The sequence below is a fragment of the Labeo rohita genome, chromosome 24, assembly GCF_022985175.1.
Source record: "Labeo rohita strain BAU-BD-2019 chromosome 24, IGBB_LRoh.1.0, whole genome shotgun sequence".
Lineage (NCBI taxonomy): Eukaryota > Metazoa > Chordata > Actinopteri > Cypriniformes > Cyprinidae > Labeo > Labeo rohita.
This window is the reverse complement of record NC_066892.1, coordinates 16,879,495-16,892,766: the sequence shown is the minus strand read 5'-3', so window position 1 is coordinate 16,892,766 and position 13,272 is coordinate 16,879,495. Positions and strand designations below refer to the sequence as shown.

At 35.5% G+C, this 13,272-nt stretch overlaps 1 protein-coding gene across 1 annotated transcript in view; it reads left to right on the top strand.

The window, feature by feature from the left end:
* Positions 1-13,272, top strand: part of sema5a (sema domain, seven thrombospondin repeats (type 1 and type 1-like), transmembrane domain (TM) and short cytoplasmic domain, (semaphorin) 5A) — a 202,873-nt gene that overhangs the window by 135,805 nt on the left and 53,796 nt on the right. Inside the window, 3 exon segments of the mRNA XM_051098227.1 lie at positions 1,870-2,013; positions 10,988-11,012; positions 11,014-11,136. Of these exon segments, the coding sequence (XP_050954184.1) occupies positions 1,870-2,013; positions 10,988-11,012; positions 11,014-11,136 (292 nt within the window).

Below are 13,272 nucleotides of genomic sequence, written 5' to 3'. Positions count from 1 at the left end.
ACAGTTGTGATTTTATTGCAACTATATTCTTGTAATTGTAATTCACAATCTCACACAATCTTTTTGTCTCATGATTACAACTTGATTTTTTTGCAATTGCCATTGTATATCTGACAGGTGTGATTTCATATATCACAACTGTGACTGTCACATAATTGAGAGTATATGTCTGACAATTAAAATTATTTTAATTTAGGGCTGCCCCCTAATGGTAGATTAACCGTTAGTCGATGAGAAAAAGCTCGAACAAAATTTTATTAGTCGCAGAAAAAAAGTTTTTCACAGAAAGTGGCGAAGTCACGCAGTCAGTGACAGACAAATCCTTAGAGGTTGGTCGATGTGGTAATATAGCACATCGGGCAGGACATCCAAATGCTCACCTATCATTCATCGACCTCAAATACTTTAACATGGCTGATCAATCTAATGTTAGCCTGGAAAAAAATGTGCTCTTAAAATATTCCCTCATTTTTGGTCATACAGATAAAAGTAATACATCTTTCAAATCTCTAAAGACATTTATTTGTGTGCATTCACAATAACGCTCACAACAAAACATTGCGCTTTTGTAAAATAATGAAAGCAAACAGGACTTTCTGCTGTCTTGGTCTCTGTGAACTTGAGCAAGAAACGCAGTGTGTACTTGTCTTACAGACATGAAAAATATATCTATAGAGAGTGAAATGTCTACTTTTAAATTAACCATTTCAAATAGAAAACAGATATTCTCTGATTATATAATCCGTATGAAACATAGGTGAATCCACTTCTGTGGAAAGGATGAGTCAGTGTCGCCCACTTCATCTCTTAAGCCCGAAAACAAAGAAAGCACTAGTTTATCAATAAATTATTAAAATGTTATCACAGTCTCCTTGCTGTTTTTCACTGAAACATTCAGAATTATTACATCTACCGGTGCGCTGTGGCATTCTTTTTTGCATGCGCTTGAATGCTTATTAGGCTATGTAAACAATTAAAGGCTCATTATTATGATTTATAGGGTTTATTAAACATGCAAATAATCCTTAAAATGAACAACTAGTAGTCGACAACAAAAAATGTTATATTTCTTACTTTATATCTCACAGTGTGACTTGTAATTGCACATTTATTTCCAATTGTCGTAATATGAGGTTTTTTTTACTCACAATATGACTTTAAATCGCAATTGCAGCTTGATTTCTTATAACCATTTTAAATCTGAGAATTGCAATTTCATAAATGTCAGTTGCAACGTCATGTCTCACAACTGTTACTTTTTTCTCATCATTATGACATTTTGTCCCACAGTGTGGCTATATTTTGCAGTTGTGCCTTGCTTTTTTTGTAATTGTCATTTTATGCTTCACAAATTCAAATTCATATTTCACAGTTGTGATTTTATCTCCCAGTTGCAACTTTATGTGCTACTTAATTTCTCATAACTGTCATTTTAAATCCGGCTTTCGCCATTTCAAATATGACCGTTGCGACTTCCTATCTTTATTTCTCATAATTACAACTTTATGTCTCACAATTACAAACTTTCTTCTGTCACTTTGTCTCATAATGTGACTTTTATGTCTTGTAATTGTGTATGTGACTTTTTATCTTTATATTTTTTGTTTAATTTCCTGTTTTAATCCCTGCTCTGAAAAGGAAACCAGCTTCCACACCATGGCATGAAAAAGCTATTGTTCAGAAACAAAAGTTGCTGTTTGATTCTGAACTCATTTTCAAGGATAAATCATTTCGTATAATTGTTATATTGTAAACAGGCTTAGAAGAGTCTTAACTAAGATCCTCAGTTAACAAACTGAAGGTCAGATTATACCAGCCAGCTGTTCCAGAGTTTGATTAGTGATTACAGCGTAACATGTCTATCCTCAGAAACGGCGCATGGACGCCATGGACGGCATGGGCTCCTTGCAGCACCAGCTGCGGGATCGGATTCCAGGTTCGACAGCGTTCCTGCAGCAACCCCACTCCTCGCCATGGAGGACGCGTTTGTGTGGGCCAGAACCGTGAAGAGAGGTAAAGCGAGACAGCTTATTATATATGCAGATTTATTCATTTTTTGGAATTTACACTCAAAATCCACAAATACTATAAGGGCGCACATGGCGGTTTGAAAGGGCATGATGCTTCTTTTGTTTGTTCTTTTCAGTCTCACCTGCTGCATGTGTGATTGCTGTTGTGATTGCATGGCAGTTGACGATAATGAATGAATATTAGCAGCTCATTTTATTGCTTTCTTTATTACTCATCCTATTATGCAATGTTCATCTCTAGAAAGCTTGTTAGTATATAACTAGCAGCACACAAATCAAATGCTTGAATGGAGGAGTGAGAGAGGTTCTTCTTTATCTGCCCCATAATTTGTGTGACTGACATCCAATTAAAAAATAAACATGCTAAGGCTTGTTAATTACAGAGACTGCAGCCGCGGACTCCACACACACACACACTCGAACACTGTAGGTATGATAGTGCGCCATCTAATCATGGCAGAATTATGTTTAAACTGCGCTGCCCTGAGAATGTGTGAGGTTTCTAAGCAACAGTGCATTGCAGCTGAAAAATTAGACCTGAAGTGGTGGGATGAAGAGAAGAGAGAGGCATCTGTTGGACACAGTTGTGGTCCCTCCATTGAAGGTGCCAACTTTTCCCAACTCGCACTTCGAGTATTCTCATATATGCTGTTTATTCCCTCAAACTCAGCGGTTTCTTTTACAGGGGGGAAAAATATAAGGAAATTATCTCTTTATTATCTTAGTAGTTTCTGCTAGACCAGAGGTAAATAATTGGTTTTGCTTTAGGACCCAAGTGGCGGCCAAGAAGATGAAGCAAAATGGTAAACAAAAAGCATTTTTTTATACTTCTGTACAATAAACCATTAGTTTGATGGTTAAAAATAGTATAAATAAACAGTATAAAAAACTTAAATTAGATATCTGAAAAAGAACTCAAAAATTAGATGACACTTACAGATACATCCAAGTTATTGGTGTTAATCTGGCACCTGGTGCTAATTTCCTTAATTATATGACAAACCCCATTTAACTGGCAGCAAAAAGGCTGGTCGTCCACATAAGACAAATGCACGAGAAGACATGATAATGCAGAGATGGTGCAGAGACTCTCAGTGGGGAATGGGTTCAGCACTGCAGCTGGAATTGCTTGCCAGTTTAGTGCTGAACAGGGTAAGGATCTATCTCGGACTCTGCAGTGTCCAAACCTCTCATCAGCAGAAAGAATCAAAAGGCTAGCCTCACCTTTGTTGAAGAGCATGTTGTGTGGAGAGAGGAGAACTGGTCCAAAGTTCACTTTAGTGATAAGAGCAGTTTTAATTTATTTGGGTCTGATGGGAAACATTTCGTTCAGCATCTAACTGAGGAAAGACTGAAGCCCAAGTGTATTAAGAAGTGGAGGAAGAAACATGGTTTGAGAGATGTTTTCTGCAGCAGGAGTTGGGACTTTTATACATATACATGGCAGGATGGATGCAAATGTTTATCAGAACCTCCTTCAGCAACATACAGTTCCTTCCCTGCAAGCATCTCCCAATCAGCCTGCAATTTTTTTTGCAAGACATAATGAAATAATGAAATGGCCGCAGGGCTCTATGCTTACTTTTCTTTGTGTAAATGTAGGAGCGCAGTCAAAATTTCAGGAGCACCTTCTAATCAATAATCAAAAAATCAGATAACAAATTAGCCTTCCCATTATGAGGTGATATTTGACTTCTTAAAGTGATTTACAGGGGAATTTTGCTTTTACCTTTGTAATTTTTCTAACTTTATTAAAAATGTCATCTTTTATGTCAGTTTTTTATTAGGTAAAAACGGTGTTGTTTTACACTACCATTAAGAAATTTTAACCAAAGTATGTTATAGACTTTTTATTAAGACCCTAAAGAATCATATCAACTTGTGGAAAATGGGCATCCGATGACCGCTTTAAACTTTTAAATGGAAACTGTAAACTAAGTGAATAAAAAATGTCTGTTAAAAGAAATGAGAAATTAGAAGTGTTGCCTTGGCAAGAAACTGAAATAAAATAAACTGTAACAAAATTGTAGCTAAAAAACTAAAACTGAAATATTAAAACAACCAATACAAATGACATAACACAAACATAACACATTTGCTAAATCTTAAGCAAAAATTAAAATGCCAACTAAAAATGTAAAAATAAAAATTAATTCAAAATGTTAATAAGTATTATATTGCACTCTAAAAAATATATAAAAATATGGCACAGGTGTAGTAATATGAAGGAGGAATATTCTGTATCTTTACAGGTGTTTTAAATTTTTAGGGTTAACAGATACAGTATATTCACATAACATTAATTTAGAATGTCTTGGCTTTTTATTTATTTATTTATTTTCAATGTAGTATATAAATAATATAAACATATAAACAAAAATAACACTGGAATAAGTTGAAAAATTGACAGTTTTGTAAATGTAACAACTATGCATGATTAAAAAATAATAAATTGTTTTAATATCAGTCTTTCTAATTTTAGAAGATGACATTTTGACAATATAACAAACTGAGCTTAGGTTTGCCAAGATACCAATATCTCCAATCACAAATCATAAACTTTCTAATTTCACAATCCAATCATTCAAAGCTCATGATATGAGCTTGTTATAGTTTTATGCTTATACTGTATTTTAAAAAATGCATCATTTACTTCGATTTTTATGTCTCCTAGGCAATTTTAGGATAAACATCCGAGACAAAGTTGATACCTACTGCAGTTCTTGAAAATGTGTTTCATCTAAGTGTCATGGCCTATGAAAGAGCAACTGCTGAGCAATAAAATTTTCCTGCGGAGACGGGACAGAACAAGCGTGCCACGGTTTTTGAGTCACCATAGAAACACAGACATGGAGCTTAAGACATGAAGAACGCTGCAGATTGGTAGTTTTTCTTTTTTTTTTTTGCAGGTGACTGTGAAGCAGACAATTTCTGCCACCTCGTGCATTTTCCATCTCCTGCCCCCCACTTACACTCTTTCTCCAAGGCGCCGGGGCACTTGATGCCCTTAGGTGTCTGCGCATAAAGGCTGTGAATAATCAGCAGAAAAGTTCTAGTGCAAGCTTTGAGTTTAGCTAGTCTACAAGCCCCTGCAAGTTTTTCACACCACCCATCCACTTTAATACAACACCTCGACCAGCCCAGCGGTGCATAATGGCTGTGAAAACATATCCGGGGAGCGCGTCAGGGCCCACAGTTTTCATTTGAGGTTGAAGGGAGCCGAGTTAATGGCTCAAATGTGCTTTGTCAGTTCCCTTAGCAGGACACTGCTTTGGACCAAAAGAAGAAAGCAGCATTCCTGGTTTTGTTCTACTCTGGCTACTGCAAATTCTCTATAGTTCGAGGTCTTTTGTCCAAAACTGAAAGAAGTTTGGATTCACTTGTTAGTGCTGCGGGGAACTTTTTCTTCTTTGAGTCCCGCTCAGCCATCGGGCATCTGTTCAGAGGTATTCAGCTCATATGTACAGTCACACTTTATTCCCTGTTCGCCGCACTGCTGCCAGATGGCAAAGTCCTCAGCACGCAACTCTGCTGTGGGTCGGTCACCATGATATGTCCTCGATGAGGGAAAGAGAAAGAAAGAATGAGAGAGTCAGCTAAAGTGACACTTCAGTCAAAAATGAATATTCTTTCCTCATTTACCCTTTTGTTGTTCAGAAAGGGATTTATGAATCTTACACCTTCTCTAATGAATTCATAATTGTTTTGGTTACACTTTATAATAGGGAACACATATTTTGAGTATTGAGTTTTCCCTTAAAGCTTCCAAAACAAAGATTCACATATAATGTACTCACCCCCTTGTCATCCAAGACGTTCATGTCTTTCTTTTATCAGTCGTAAAGAAATTGTGTTTTTTGAAAACAGTTTAGCATTTTTCTCCATATAATGGACTGGTATGGTGCCCCGATTTTGAACTTTCAAAATGCAGTTTAAATGTGGCTTCAAACGATCTCAAATGTGTTTGTAAACAATCCCAGCCGAGAAAGAAGGGTCTTATCTAGCAAAACGATTGGTTATTTTCATAAAAATAATACAATTTATTATACTTTTTATATATACTTTTTAATGTCAGATGCTCATCTTGTCTTACTCTGCCTGAACTGTTTGTTTTTCTGGTTCATGACAGTTAGGGTATGTTGAAAAACTCCCATCTCATGTTCCCTCTCAACTTCAAAATAGTCCTATATCGCTGTTTTACATTTTTTGTTAAGGGTGTTTGATCTTCTTTGTATGTTCACTTAGCAAAGACTGGGTCGGTACTTCTGCAGTGATGTAGGATGATTTTGAAATGATTTTTGAAGTTGAAATACAATAAGAGATTTTCGACATACCCTAACTGTCTTGAGTCAGAATACACAGAGTTCAGGAAGAGCAAGGCAAGACCAGCGTTTAAGAATAAATTGTATTACAATTGTATTTTTTAATGAAAATAACTGATCGTTTCACTAGATAAGACCCTTCTTCCTCGGCTGGGATCGTCTACAACCACATTTGGGATCGTTTAAAGCCGCATTTAAACTGCATTTTGGAAGTTCAATATCGGGGCACCATATCAGTCCATTATATGGAGAAAAATCCTGAAATTTTTTCCTCAAAAAACATAATTTCTTTACGACTGAAGAAAGAAAGATATGAACATCTTGGATGACAAGGGTTTGAATACGTTATATGTGAATCTTTGTTTTGGAAGTGAACTTCTCCTTTATAAACTCCTAATTTGCTGCTTATTAATAGTAAGGTAGCTGTTAAGTTGAGTTGTAGCAATAAGGTGCAGAATAAGGCATTAAAGGTGTACTAAGCAATTTTTGCCAAATGATGTTGATATTTGAAAGCACCAAAACAAACACACCCGTACCCCAACAGGACTTTGCCCCTACTATGTTATCTCCGTCCCACATGTACGTACGAATGATAGCGGAAACAAGCGAAGATAACATATGAATAAATATAACATGAAATAATTAAATTATTATTATTATTATTATTATTATTTTGTAGTTTTATGTATTTTAAAAAATATTGTTTTTATTTTAACCAGTATGATAAATTAGCTGGAGTTTACAAGACTTATGAGATCAGAAAAAAATCTTTTAAAATCCGTAGTGGTTAAATTTAATGTTTCATGTCATCAAAAGCAGCTTTTAATGTTGTTTAAATATGTAACAATGTTCAAAACAAGAAAAAGATTTGTATGTATATAATATACACTAACTTTCAAAAGTTTGGGGTTTGATTATATATATCGTACATATGTATATGATAATTTTATCATTTTATATTATTTATATAATATTTATATTATTATATTATTTTGTCAGGGTTTGGACTTTGTGTTTCGTGTTTTCCCCCCAACCTTAGTTCCTTTTTGCCCTTATTTGGTTCTGTTCCTTTTCTCATTTGTCAGTTATCAATTAGCTCCACACCTGTTTCTCCCTGATTACTTGCTAGCATTTATAGTCCTGTGTTCTCCCCTGTTGTTTTGTCTGTTATTAGTTTTGTCAACGTGTTTGCTACCCTGCTCCTAGTTTCCTTGTTGTTGTTTTGTGGATTTAAATAAAATACTTAGTGGATTATTCCTTCACCGTGCACGTCTCTACAGCATCCAACCATGACATATTTATTATTATTTATATTATATTTATATTATTTATTTTTTATACTATTTATATTTCAAATAAATGTTGTTCTTTGACCTTTGTATTCATCAACAAATTTTGAAAAAAGAAAAAAAAAGTATCATAGTTTTACAAAAAATATTGATCAGCACTTTTTTAACATTATTAATAAGATGTTTCTCGAGCTGCAAATCTGACACTTACGACTGCTGAAAATCCAGTTTTGCATCACAGGACTTAATTACAGTTTAAAATATATTGAAAAAGAAAACATGTATTTTGAACTGTAATAATATTTCAAAATATTACTGTTTTTACTGTATTTTTGATCAAATGACACATGAAAAGAAATCTTACTGACTCAAAACTTTGAACAGTACTGTACATATTTCATATAAAAAAATATTTCTTAATATTATATGTAGGGCCGTATGATTTCCATGTTGTGGAAAACGTGGACAGAATCACAGAATCCAGTCATTTAAAAAAAATGGAATTTACTGTATAAACAGAATGTCATGGAATTATGGACTAGTGTGGACTCATACTATTTAAATATGAGTCCTGCGTGTTCTATGTGAACGAATGGCACAGACAGCAAAATATTTGCCAAAATTATTACTACAATTTGTCTAGCAGAAAAATGTAAATACGCAAAACTTTTTCTGGAAGAAAAAAAAAAAGAAAGAAAATAATATTAAATTATAAAATCAATTATTTAGAGATCCATTTGATTATTAAAATATAATGAAACCATTTAAATAGAATCCAGAAAATTTATAGAAAACAAAATGTGGAAAAAATAAAACACAAATTGAAAATAATAAAAAAATGTATTCCATAGGGCCTTAAAATACACTTTTTATTAAATTTTTAATAAATTGCTCTTAAAGTTTCATTATTTAAATTAATTAGACATGCCTTTTGATTAATGCAATTTAATTTAACAATTAAAACAAAGTCTAGAAAAATTCAAATGAAAAAACAAATCCAGGATTTCCAGCAAATTTTGTGGGTCTGGCTTCCGGTCTCATCTGCGTCCAGCTATTTTTAGCTATACAGTACAGCTCATTTTGCTGCTTGATATTGCAAATTGTTGTGTCTTACCATATTATTTTAATGTATTATCTTAATTATGAACACACTGGTTTGTAGTGCAAACTTTACTGTTTACTGCATGTTGTTCTTCTTCACGTTATTTCCCTTTAATCACTGGAAGTCTCACCTGTGTTGAAAAATAAGGTGGATATGTGTTATTATCCTATACAAAGGATATAAATGAAATTATCATATTCCATGCCTGCATTGGCTTTGGCACCAGCACCCTTTTATTGTCTAGCCCTGGAGCCTAGTAGTCAACTCTCTCTGTAGGTTCTACAGGCCCTAGTTTAGATTCTCTCAGGTCATACAGCCTGAGGCTTTAGAAGTCCCTGACGATGGCCCCACTGGCCTGGTCCACAATCCAGCTCTGGTCCAGAGCCATATATCTATCCCGGCACAGGGTGTCTGTAAACGCCAAGCCAGCAACTCCCATCCATTTGTGCTCAGAAACTCTCTAAAACAAGACAGAACGCCCGCAGGCAAAAGAACTGTTGTTGCAACACTCCACTACTTTGTTCTGCTTGAAATCCATTTGATAAATGAATGTGTTTTTTTTTAACATGCTCCCTCATTCTTTTCATACACCATCTCAAATGTGCTATTAATTACCAGTTTTTCTTTCTTCTTTTGATCGTTTGTTTCTTTCTCCTTTTTTGTGCCAAAACAGGGGCAAACTTGTTAAACTTAGCAAATCCGATTTGAATGAACGCTATTTGCATATGCAAATTGGCAGTGGGTTTCCCTGGGCTATAAATCTTTTTTATATGGATCTCTCGACTTTTTTATTGCGCGCTACGTCTCAACAAGTTGCCGTGATCTGTGGTTTTCCAGTGGGAATGTGTACCGCTTCCTGTTTTCGAATACTTTTTCTGTTTCATATTTGAAACTGATAATATTCTAATTTGCACATATCATCAGACATCTCTTTTGAAGAAAGTGGTCGCAGGCGCAGGAAAATAAAAATGCATCTTCTGTAATTTCCCTAAAGTGTTCTGCATTTCTACAGATAAATATCACCCATATGGAAGTCTAGACCATGATTTTCTTTCCTTATACAAACATTTTCTTTTCTCAGGCGTTTATTTCGGCAGGCGAAACAAAATTTTGCTAATAAATCGCAAGCTATAATAAGCCTAATTTAAATAGAAAAGATGTCTGTAGTGAAAAGAATGACAATGGCTTCATTTAAATACTCAAGCCAAAGCATTACCACCTGGTTAAAATCAATCGTGAATGGTTAAGATGACATTTTTGACTGAAAATGTTTTTTTTTTCCATAATACATAACAACTGTGAATATATAACGCCTATTTTGCCTGAGGTCACGTGAGGTCAGTAGCTTTCAGAAGTTTTAAAGACTGCATGTTGAATAAACCCATTTGACGTGTTTTAGCATTTAAACTCAGTAAGAATTAGATCAGATTTTCCTGCTTTATTTGCATCCTGCTTGCATCTGTACTCTTATTTTTCTGGTTCGGGGTCATCACAGGCTCAGGATGGTTGAGGTTATTTTTTGAATTATTTTCCGAGCCTTTGTTCTGGTTATGAGCGTATCTTCAAAAGGAAGCTGACTTCATTTATTATTCACTTCCTTTCAAAGATCCACTGATTGCTGTGAGACCACATGAGAGTTGGAGTGATTGACTGTGTGTGTCCAATCATCATGCTTTATACCAATTACCTTTATACCGACTACCTTTCAATTACAACTACTCGTACATCCCACACGTCTGGGTTTGCAAGTGGACAGACGGGCCCAGAAAGCCCCTTCTCGCTCTTCCTGCAGACCTCATTTAGATAAGACACAGCTCCATCAGTGCTCATTACATTAAGGTTAACCTAGGCATTTCCTGTCCTTGGAGACCTACATAACTGCTAGCCAGTCATTATCGCTTGTTTGCAGGTCTTACCTGTAGAATTAAATATCTTTTTCCTTGTTCAAAGCTAATACTATTTTTTTTTAACATGGCTTGATGCATCAAGTACTCCTGAAGTGTTTACCATTAGCCTCTATGATAATTTCAAGGAGAGAAGGACATTGAAAGTTATTCTATTCTTATTTTGAAGTAAAAATATATTTTCTTTTCCTTTGTGATTTAATCATTTGTGCTTCAGAAGACTCGTATTCAGTTATTGAGGCCATTGCATAATTAGGATGGGTTGGGTGAATAGCTAGGAGATGAGTTTGTGAATAAATGTTTATATGCATGCTGAAATGTTTGTTTCAATCTCTTTTAGATACTGCAACGAGCACCTGCCCTGCCCCCCCGCATGTCTATTGGTCAGCATGGTCTCCATGGGAACGCTGCACAGTTCCATGTGGCGGTGGGATCCAGTCACGACGACGAACATGCGAGAATGGAAACGAATGCCCTGGATGCAGCGTTGTATGTCACTTTTATATTACTACTCAACTTGTTTATGATCTGAGCACTTCAGGAAATGAAAAGTGTGTTTAGTGTTTATATACACACTCTAAAAAATGCAGGGTTAAAAACAACCCAACTTGGGTTATTTGGCAACCCAGCTCTGGGTAAATATTGGACAGAACACATGCTGGGTTATTTGACCCAGCTGGTTGGGTTAAATGTTTTGGCTTATTTTATTTAAAGCAGAAGTCCACTTCCAAAACAAAGATTCACATTAGGCTAGATAAGACCCTTCTTTCTCAGCTGGGATTGTTTGAAACTGCAATTAAACTGCATTTTGGAAGTTCAAAATCGGGGCACCATATCAGTCCATTATATGGAGAAAAATGTTTTCCTTAAAAAACATAATTTCTTTACGACTGAAGAAAGAAAGACATGAACATCTTGGATGACAAGGGGATGAGTACATTATATGTGAATCTTTGTTTTGGAAGTGGACTTCTCCTTTAAGTCAACTATTGTTTAAAAATTATTATATTGCTGGTTTAAAATGGACTGGAACTTATATAAACACACAAAGAATCATTAGAGACAACAGCAATAATCAAAAGATGAACATTTATCATAAAGCAAGAACACATGGACAATATACAAGACAAATTGAATTTATTTGGGTATAGTTTACATGTTACATACATTTAAACTCGTTTAATAAGCATTTTAGACATAAAAACTGTAACATTTAAAAGTAGAATTTTAATTTTAGTGTATTAAACCAGTCTCTGTAATTGCTTTTTACCAAAATAGCGTTAATTCTCATGCAGGTGTGTCGCCGAAATCTGAGCCGGTGAAGGGCTGCTGTTCGCCGGGTTAACTGCGAGCTTCAGATTGTGGCCTTGTGTTTCACTCGTAGATGAAAGAGGCCATGACTGACTCAAAACCTGCCCATAAACAAACAGTACTCACATTAGAGAACATATTTTAAGCTCAGTAAAATAACAAATAAAATCCATTTATTTTATGAAAAACAAAAGGTGTTTCCATCCTGTGAAACAACCGCTGCTGATGCAGTAATCACTCACCCTCATGTCATTCTAAACCCATAACCGTTCACCTTCAGGGTCAGAAAGCTCTCGGATTTCATCAAAAATATCTTAATTTGTGTTCTGAAGATGAACGAAGGTCTTACAGGTTTGGGACCACATGAGGGTGAATAATTAATGACAGAATTTGTATTTTTAGGTAAACTATCCCCTAAAAGACTTTCAAGAACATTAAAGAATTTGTTTGACCTCCAACTTTTAAACGGTAGTGAACATACCTGCATACAGTGTATACACATAAACACACTGTACTAGTCAAAAGCATCTGCAATCCAAAAATTTTTAATGCAGTTGGAAAGCTTGGGGGTAGCTTGTCTTGTATATTAGCATTGCAAAAGTAAGCTGGGATTTTCCAGGCAGGAGTTAGCTGTGATATTCTTACTCTACTTTTAAAACCAGTCACCCACTCACTGCTAGTTTATAGTTTAGAATAAATCCAGCTCACATGACCATGGTTCACTTTTCATGCCATTCGTGGAAGGGGCAGCTTTGAATAGTTCATTTGCTATTTAAACCCTTTTGTAGAGAATAATAACATCTGTCCGGTTTAGAAATCAAGGCTGTCAACCGTTTCGATCTTTGCCGCTTGATCAATGGCACCTGGGAGACACAATGGCTTAAGAGAAAGTTCAGACGTTCCTGTGAGTCCTAATGGTAATGCTTTGTCAAATTGTGTGCGTGTTTAGCCTCAAGGCCAGCTGCCTCAGATCCATCACAATGTAGACGACACCAAAAACACCAACACACTGAAGCATCCTAGGAATGCCACAGAGGCTGCGAGGGCAGCGACATCACGTCGATATATATGTAATTATATATGCGTGTGGGTACCAGGGTGGTGCGTTGCCTGATTTGGATTTTTGCGCTATTTTTGTGCCATGTGAGCGTGGAGTTATGTATCTGGTGAGCTGCTGATGCATTCAAAGAGGTGAATCTTAGAACAGATGCTTTATTAAACAAGCTTCATATTATTTTCTGTTACTGATGATTGCCAGATTCTGGCATGGCTCATGCGTGCAAACAGCTGTTATTGGTTTATAAAAATTTCCCC